Source organism: Simochromis diagramma, unplaced genomic scaffold (assembly GCF_900408965.1).
Source record: "Simochromis diagramma unplaced genomic scaffold, fSimDia1.1 OVJJ01000106.1, whole genome shotgun sequence".
Classification (NCBI taxonomy): domain Eukaryota; kingdom Metazoa; phylum Chordata; class Actinopteri; order Cichliformes; family Cichlidae; genus Simochromis; species Simochromis diagramma.
The window spans coordinates 940,346-949,967 of record NW_024387121.1 but is presented as its reverse complement, the minus strand read 5'-3'; the positions used below and the strand labels follow the sequence as shown (position 1 = coordinate 949,967).

Here is a 9,622-nt window from a genome sequence, read left to right as displayed (position 1 = left end):
ACCGGAGGATGATGTAAAGGCCCTTGAGGCTTCCCATAAAATGCCTGTCAGAAATTGTTACTGAAGGAAATATATTTAGCAATAATGAAATAGTCATATTCCTCATTTTCAAATGTATTACAGCAATATTACTATTTTGAATTTATTCAACAAAATCACATTTATTTGTGTTAAATATAAATTTATTACAATCAGGCATCATACAGGTCCTCATAGCACAGCCTGTCACTTATTGGCTTAGAGAGAAAGCCTGGCTCGAGTGCTGTTACCAAAACATGCAATGACTTCGCTTCTTTCCTCATGACATTCATTAATACAGTCCCGATCAAAGGTTTAGGACCACATGCCTTTAAAAAGCCAAAATGTGGATTCATTGTCATTTTGTGTCAGGTAGTCACACTGTCATGAGTCATGACTGATGGCAAAGGAGAAAAAAAGTTCCCTTTTTGAATGTGGTCGGGTTGTTGAACTGCATAAGCGGGGTGTTTTGCAGCGCGCTATAGCTGCTGAGGTGGGACGCAGTAAGACAGTCATTTGCAATTTCTTAAATGATCCTGAGGGTTATGGAACAAAAAAAAATCAAGTGGAAGACCCAAAAGTTCACCAGCACTGAGCCGGAGGATCCAATTGGCTGTCCGTGAAGACAGTGGAAGATCCTCGATCCAAATTAAGGCCGTTACTGATGCTGACTGCATCCCCATAACCACCAGACGGCATCTGAGACTGAAGGGCTTCAAAAACAAAAATGTCTTCAAAGGTGTCGTCTCCTTGAACGCCACGTTTGGACTTTGCAAGAGAGCACCAAACATGGGACACTGAAAGGTGGAATAGAATAGAATAGAATTCAACTTTATTGTCATTGCACATGCACAGGTACAGGGCAACGAAATGCAGTTTGCATCCATCCAGAAGTGCTTTAGTGATATAGATATATTACAATAAATATTAGCAATAATATAGATATGTGAGTATATTACAGAAATGGGTCTATTATGGAATGTTATAATGTACACGGTATGAAGTATGTTGTGAATATTCTATAACTATAGGTATGTACAGGCTGTAGTGAGTACAAGCTATGTACAGGATATGAACAGGATATAAATATGAAAAACTATACAGAATATGAAATAAATAACTTTACAGAATCTGAGATATACAGCTATACAGAAATGGGAACTATGCAAGTTGTAAACAGTTGTAGGGTTAAAAATTATCGTATGTACAGAATGATTATTACAGAGCTATACAGTAGTGCAGTTAAGATAAGTGAGATATGTGGATAATTCTACAGAGGCTATATAAAGTGCTGGTGGTTGTGAGTGGTGGTTCAGTCCATGTTATTATTGTGTGTTTGAGGGTACAGTTGTCCATTGTGGAAGAAAGTTTTATTCACTGATAAGAAGAAATTTAACCTTGATGGTCCTGATGGCAGATGTTTTCTACGCGCAGCGGTGGAGGGGGCACCATAGTGGTCTGGGGTGCTTTTACTTTCAGTGGAACAATGGAGCTTCAGGAGATGCAGGGGCGTCAAACGGCCGCTGAGTATGTCCAGATGTTGCAGAGACCATCCCTCATGACTGAGGGCCCTCGTCTGTGTGGTAACGATTGAGTTTTTCAACAGGACAATGCGCCAGTACACAATGCCTGCAGAACAAGGGACACTGCTAGGAGAATAACATCACTGTTTTGGACCATCCTGCTTGTTCCCCTGATCTAAATACAATTGAGAACCTTTGGGGCAGGATGGCAAGGGAAGTTCACAAAAATGGACAACAGTTCCAGACAGAAGATGCCCTTCGTGTGGCCGTCATCACCACTTGGAAAAATGTTCCCAATCACCTCATGGAAATGCTTGCAACAAGCATCCCGCAATGAATTATTGAAGTGATCAAAAACAACAGTGGCGCTACTTATTACTGAGTTCATGCTTGCAACCCGTTTACAGGGCTTTTTTTGGTGGTGTGGTCCTAAACTTTTGATCAGCTGTAAAACAGCCTGTTTCAGTTTAAGCATTGTTTTCAATAAATTGCAGGCTCAAAAAATGTTTGGTCTCTCTCCCATCCATCCATCCATCTTCATCCGCTTTGTCCGGGGCCGGGTCGCGGGGGCAGCAGCCTAAGCAAAGAGGCCCAGACCTCCCTCTCCCCAGCCACCTCCTCCAGCTTATCCGGGGGAATACCAAGGCGTTCCCAGGCCAGCCGAGAGATATAATCTCTCCAGCGTGTCCTGGGTCTGCCCCGGGGCCTCCTCCCGGTGGGACATGCCTGGAACACCTCACCCAGGAGGCGCCCAGGGGGCATCCTTGTCAGATGCCCGAACCACCTCAGCTGGCTCCTTTCGATGTGGAGCAGCAGCTGCTCTACTCTGAGCCCCTCCCGGATGGCCGAACTTCTCACCCTATCTCTAAGGGAGAGGCCAGCCACCCTTCGGAGGAAGCTCATTTCTGCCGCTTGTATCCGCGATCTCGTTCTTTCGGTCACTACCCACAGCTCGTGGCCATAGGTGAGGGTAGGGACGTAGATCGACCGGTAAATTGAGAGCTTCGCTTTTACACTCAGCTCCCTCTTCACCACGACGGACCGGTGCAGCGTCCGCATTACTGCAGCTGCAGCCCCAATCCGTCTGTCGATCTCCGGCTCCCTTCTCCCATCACTCGCGAACAAGACCCCGAGATACTTGAACTCCTCCACTTGGGGCAGGAACTCATCCCCGACCCGGTCTCTCTCCCATTTCTTCTTATTGCATGTTGAAGCTCTACTTGGAACCTTGTTAAGAGCCAGCCATGCAAAATAAGATTTATTTGCCATTTTTCAAGTTGTCTTAGACTTTTGTTTTGTTTAATTTTAAATCAATCTAAATAAAATATTTGGTCACTTTAAGCAAAAAGCTGTGCTTCTGTTAATTTGAAAAAAGTGTTAAGTTTAAGTTGCAACTAACTATTAATTGATCTTGCTATTCAAAGTGTTAATAAGTTACTGTTTGGTATATTAAATATTAGAAAAAGGGACAAATATTGCTCTTTAGCCACTGATTTTAAGAAAAGCAGCAAATACAAAGAAAAAACTAAAGCCAGCAAATGTTTTGTTTGCCTTCTTTTAAAATAATTTCAAATTATTGCCTAATAGAAATGGACTTTTCGCTATACTAAAGGAACACTTAAAGAATAATAATAAATAGAGCAAGTGTGTGTGTACTATTGCTTTAAACATTATTCATGGAGATATTAAAGATAAAGAAATATTAAATTCATTCATGTCACACAATAAGAAGAAGAGACACCCGCAGAGAATCATCAGGTATTTGTACAGAGTGGCAAGTGACCTATAATGCAGACTGTAATGGAGGTTTTAATGTTGTTTTTGATTGGTGTAAATACACTCATGAAGTGAAACTCAACAAATAACAAATGTAGCACACAATAACACCTGAGTAAAATATAAAAGAAGAGAAACCTAAGTCATGAATCTATAAAACAGCAGAAATCCATCTCTCTGCAGCTTTCAGCTTCCTCTGTAAGTGCTGTAGGAGAAGCGACTCATCAGTAGAGGGATGTGAAACCTCTGCTCCGGCTCACTGATGGTGAACACAACCTGGAAACACACAAACGCACACACAAATGATTACAGCAAGATGAAAAATGCCTTTTAATGTTTGATACAAAAATGATTTCAACAAAAACATTGGTTGTTGTAGACCCCACTGTCTTTGATGTCACAGTTTTTATTGGACATGAAGATGTGAATAATGCTGTGACATTATTATAAACACTTTGTTGAAGTAAGTATAAGTAAGTAAGAATGTTTTTAAAATTTAAATTTTCCTGTTGCTCATTTGTCGATAATGACATTTGTGTGTTTTAGGAGATTTGGCGACCCCTTGTGGTGAACAAACTAACTGCTACCAAACTGTTTCTGTTCCCAAATAAATGTGTTGTCTTTACATCTTGTCCTACTCGTGACACTTATAAGGATCTATTCACATGTGTGCGTTACTATATACCTAAATCAGACCAGTTTACTTCTTTCAAATATAGGATAGTGACACCTCATGACCCACCTCCACATAGGGGTAGAAAGAGGGCTGACCAAGGCCTTCCCAGTATGAACCCGTCTCAAAGCGGAGCTTGTACATGCCAGGGGTGAAAGCTTCTTGGTTGATGAGTCCTGGGCAGCGGCCATCTTGGTTTGTTGTCCTAAAAATTAATAATTAATAAATTATTAATTAGTTCTATGTGCAGGTTTTCGTCAGCTCACCTGGAAGAAAAGCTCTTCCCTGATTTCTTTAGTTGTCAAAAGAAATCACCCCCCCCCCCCCCCGCCCCCCATTTCTGGCCTTTTCAGTTTTTGATTTTATCAGGCTTCAGGCTTTGAATAATAAACACGTTAACAGGAGATTAAGCTACGTGTAAGAATGTATGAAAGCCTACCCGACACTCAGCATGGCCCAGATCATCAGCTTGGAGTCCAGTCGGTGCAGGCTGAGGGCCATCCTGGCTACCGGGACGCCGTCGGTAGCGTTCAGCACGTGAGTGGTCAGAGGACTGGACTCCGCCATGATCTGCTGGATGGCAGAGGACAGGTCAGATTTAAATGTGGGACCTTTAGTTACAGTAATCGACGTCATGACACCATCGTATGGAAGAATGTTCAATCTGTGAGGCCGTTCTGAAGGCAAAAGGGGATCCAAGCCAGTACCCAGTAGCAAATTGTGACCAGTGAAGATATAGAAACAATGATTTCCCTCTTAATACCAGTCTATGGTGGTCATCTGATGCTCATCTACATCTAACACCTCCATGTACAGCAATCACAGTCCTCTCGACACCAAATAGGACAGAAAAAAGAGCAATGCAACAATAACCTTAAGCTTTATTAATATGGTCAATGATATTATGTCTGCTAACTAAAAAAAGAAACTATCAGGAATCCTCCTCTGTCTAACATAACTGTTTGTGTCTTGTTTTTTTTAGATTAATAAAAGTACAAGGATAAAAACCTTTTTGTCTCTTCAAAACTTCTAAAAAATAGCCAGAGGTGCTTTCATGATCGCTGCCCACCACTTATGCAATAGTTTGCAACTGGTCACAGAGTGAAAGAGCAGAATTGTTAGCAGTGAGTCTGCACTTAGTGATCTGTCCGAGAGGGATTTCTGTTCAGAGACAGGTTGGCTCCCACCAGGCAATGCGCACAATCGGCTTGCGATCAGAAGCAGTTACCTCGGTCAGCCTCTGCGTGTGCAGTGATTACCAAAATTCTTTTTAAAAAAGAAAAAAGAAATCAATCACCCAGCAATCCTCCCATCTTATTTTTATAGTGTGGCTGGAGCACAAAGCAGCGTTTTCTATACTGCAGCCAGACACCAAAGGGAGCTGAAGATGCTTTAGCTTCACTTTTGAGAAGCTGTGACATTCTCATCTTTATTTACAGCGATTCAGACTGAATTTACACTTCAGCTCTTCGACATCAGAGTGTTTAATGTAGCAGTCCAACGTTTGAGTGTCACACCTACATTTTCTCAATATGTCCCATCTTAGCAAATGATCATAAGGACAGATGTTGCCATAGACTCTGGTCTGACACCTGCAGATTACAGCTCTGTGCTCCAAGTTTAATAAACTACTCAGAAGACAAGGATTATGATGTCATGATATTACCTGTCAGTCATGTGACCATGTATCTCATGTTTATTTTCCTCAGCGATCACTTTAATGTAAACAAAAATGACTAATATATAAGTCTTTGAAGTTTCATGTGACACCTTCTGTGTGTTAAGACACTGAGTCCATATCAAGAGGTCTCAACACAAACAATTATTGGAAACTTTCTTGAGGAATTAACGATAAATATGCTTCAAAATAGGAATAAAGAATATTATAAGCCTAAAGAGTTCACATATGAAGCTTACATATCATTATAAGATGACCAGAGGACACATACCACTTCTAAGTGGAGACAAGAGCAGCACATACATGCACTGGTGACACTTTAAAACACTGAAGTGCATCAGTGTGAAACAGAAACACCTCAGGCCTCATTGCTGTAGTCTATAATAGGAGAAGCCTTACCTGTGTGAGAGCTCTCCCCTCTGCTGCAGCCAGTTCATTCAGTATTCCAAACTCCTCCAACCAGCTGTGGTATCACTGCACACTCCTCCCTCATACACCTACCCACCATGCACTTTAAACAGACCCAGTCTCAAAGGTTGTCCTGATTCTAATAAATCATTAAAACCAGCCAAGAGAGTGCAGCTTTCCTTCAGTCAACAACACGTGATTCATTTAATCACTGGGATTGTTTTGCATGATTAGGCTCATTGTAATGTCAGACATCCCCTACTATGCACCTCTGACTATGATTTCTTCTGATACCATTTGACTGGAAGAGACTGGAGCAATCCCCACTGCCAGCTAGCATTTTAGTTCGCAGGCAGAGATTAAATGCAGAAGCTTTAGTTGCTATTGTTACTGGCAGGTTAGGAATAACAGCTACTGGGTGAGGCATGGGTAAATTCACAAGTTTGAATACAGTGTTTACCCACATGCAACATAAAAGATGGATGTAAAGCAGGCTTTTGCAAGTGCTGTTCAATGCTGCAGGTTTTGGTATCGATCAGATGCTAATCACATACAGGGCAATATCGATGCCGATATCAATTCTTTTAGCCTATAAAGGAAAATCATGTTAGAGGATGAAGTGCGTCATGATTTACACGTATGAAATGATGATTCATCATCAGTTTGCAAATTCTAAACACATTTTAATGATCACAAAATCACTGTGAGACTTTTACTCTCCACAATCTTAAGTTAATACAACAAATCATAGCTTTCAACTGTCTGTGTGTTTTCAAACTGTCCTCTAAGTTCAGTACGAGCTACGATCGTCCAGGATATGCTCGCTAGCTAGCAACCAGGGTTGCCAACTCCTCAGTAAGGAAAATCGTTATTGGCTGTCCTAAAAGTCTCTAGAAGTCGCTAAATGACGTCATCACCTAATTTGCATAATTGGTCATGCTAATCTAATTGTAACCTATGTTGTTGGAGAGAGAAATAACATCGTGGAAGAGACATAAAGTGAGTAAAAAACGTCCTAAATGCATTTAGAGTTTATTTAGAACTACAAATTAAATTTCTTTTAGCAATTATTGTTTTTTTTAATGTCACAATTCCAAACCTGCTCCTTTACCCGGGCTTGGACCGGCAAAAGTGACCCGAAATAGGCACTCTGGTGGAGTTACTTTGTGTGTGTGTGTTTATAAGTAGTTTTAAACATTGTGATCCACAAAACAGCATAAGAGTAAAAGAGTAAAAGAAGAACTGACTGCGTTACAGCACCCGCTGCTTGTTGAGAGTAAAAGCGATACACGCTTTCACGTCTTTTTTTTTAGCTAAGGGGTCTGAAAACTGGCTAAATATAGCAACAAAGTCGCTAAGTTGGTAACACTGCTAGCAACTTGTCAGACCCAGTTTCATTGATCCTTTTGCACTAGTTTCAGCCCAATACCAATACCAGCATTGGCATTAATGCTATCGACATTTGGATCAATTCGCCCACCTCTAGCTTTTGCTTCTTTTGTTTTGAAACTGGATCTGACAAGTTGCTAGCTAGCGAGCATAGCTCCTTTCACAACCACCAGAGTCTCCCCCTGCAGGACACGAAGAAGAATGCAGGTTTAAATTCCACTTCCATGATGGTTTTACCTTTCAGACCTGTCTTTGTGTCTAACATGGATGAAGGATTCATTTTTTAAATTGCTGCAGTGACTCGTCCAATGATATACGGTATATGGTATATCCTTTCATCCAACTCTGCCAAAGGTTTGGATTATTCCCTATGGATAAAATGTGGGAGGTGCTTACCTTTGATTCTTGTTGTTTTTATTTTAATGTGATGCGGTTCAAAATGATTGTCTTTTGTTAAGAGTTCCTGTAGGTGGCGCTTAATGTTTCTGCCTCTACTTATGCAGTTACCCTCGTTTTTCTGAAGATTTTCCATGAAGCTCATTTTTAAACTTGACCTCAAGTACTCTGGTTGTTTATTAGCAGCATCAGATTCAGAGAGCAACTGGTTTTGTCCAGCTATGTTGAACTGTTTCTGAGTTTAGCTGGCTAAATGGTAATACTGATCTCCACCCAAACCTGACCACTCACCTGCCCTCTGAAGGGGAGACCTAATTTCCATACAGTAAACTTAAAAACAAAGGAGAGCATTCCAACATATCAAATGATTTGATATGTTGAATTACTACAGATAAAATTCATGAACTCATAAAAAAAGAATCACACCAGGTCCAAATGCACCTCGTTTATGAAAAATACCTTTATTACACTCACAGTTAAATAGGTTACATTCAGCACTGAACAAACACAAAAGCACTGACAGGAGAAGCTACGGCGACGTCAAATCAAGGATTTCCAAAATGAGTCTGCGTCCAAACTCGCTGGATTTCTTATTAAAACATTTAGTGTCACTTTGTTTTTAAAGTCTGAAATAAGGTTTCAGTATAAAGAGCTACTACTGTACACATGAATGTGTTCAAGTGTCACCTTTTAAACTGACAAATATTTAGAGCGTATTTACACTGACGGTTGTTCCTTTTAAAAGGTTCAGCAACTGTTTGGTGTCTGTGCTCGCCATTAAACCAATGATAAACATTATTTCATAAAATGAAAGCCACAACAGAAACCAGCAACACTGTAGTGGGAACAACAGTAATGTGTTATATATTGAATATTTTATGTGTAACTGGTCTGTCTTATTTGGCAGTGGCATATCAAATTGTAAAAATGGGTCATCAAATGTTCAGTAGCATGTCTTTTCAGTATGGTGATCTATTTTTTTTCTATTACCAGTTGAGTCTTTCAAAAATTCTTATTAGCATCAAAAGTACAGTTTCTGTAGCTGTAGGTGTGTCTGTCACTTCTTAGGTTTCATGTATTAATCTGGTCCTTATCAGGTCTTAAAATGACTTAAACACAACCTAAGATGAACACCAACATATGACATATTACACCGTGTCATTATTTACTGATAAAAATTGAAGCCAAACTGCAGAAGCAGTGTATGTACCCTACTAAGTTGCTTTTAGGACCTAATTTAGGAGCAAAATGTTGCAGCAATGGTTTTCTGGGCGACTCGTGTCTCACGTCATTGTGGAGGAACTCGTCATTACAGCGCTGCTGTTGTTCATTCATGTTTTCAGCATTCATTCATGCACAGCTCTCTTAAACCAACCACAGCGTTTCAGTTGAGTTGAGGTCTAGACTTTGGGCCACTGCAGCACCTTGATTTTTTTTTTGCTTCTTCAGCCAATCTGTTGGCGATTTGCTGCTGTGTGTGGGATCATCGTCCAGTTACATGACCCAGTTTGGGCAAAGCTTTAGCTGCGGGACACACGGCCGCATGTTTGACTTTAGAGCAGTTTGGTGTACAGAGGATTTCATGGTCGACTCAGTGACTGCAAGCTTCCCAAATCATCGTCCCTCCACCACCGTGCTGACAGTTGGTGTAAGGTGTTTGTGCTGATGTGCTGTGTTTGGTTTTCTCCAAATGTGCTGCTGTATATTATGAAGAAACAAAGCAAACTTAACATATGCTGCCATGTTGTTTTTCTAGGGAAG

The 9,622-nt window shown here is 40.8% G+C and overlaps 1 protein-coding gene across 5 annotated transcripts; it reads right to left on the bottom strand.

Annotated features, from left to right (window-relative positions):
* Window positions 1–2,900: 2,900 nt before the first annotated feature.
* On the bottom strand, window positions 2,901–7,823 carry LOC120743344 (5-hydroxyisourate hydrolase-like). Of its 5 annotated transcripts, none has more exons than XM_040046961.1 (4): window positions 7,703–7,823; window positions 4,430–4,560; window positions 4,060–4,195; window positions 2,901–3,593 (listed from the first exon to the last, which is right to left on the bottom strand). In XM_040046961.1, exons 2-4 carry the CDS (start codon window positions 4,555–4,557, stop codon window positions 3,504–3,506), a joined length of 354 nt encoding a protein of 117 aa, XP_039902895.1. In that variant the 5' UTR covers window positions 4,558–4,560; window positions 7,703–7,823; the 3' UTR covers window positions 2,901–3,503. The 5 variants fall into 5 exon arrangements, with proteins under 5 accessions (XP_039902895.1, XP_039902892.1, XP_039902893.1 ...); XM_040046958.1 differs by having other exon boundaries at window positions 4,430–4,563; window positions 7,703–7,821; XM_040046959.1 differs by lacking the exon at window positions 7,703–7,823 and adding an exon at window positions 6,068–6,695.
* Between the last annotated feature and the right edge of the window lie 1,799 nt (window positions 7,824–9,622).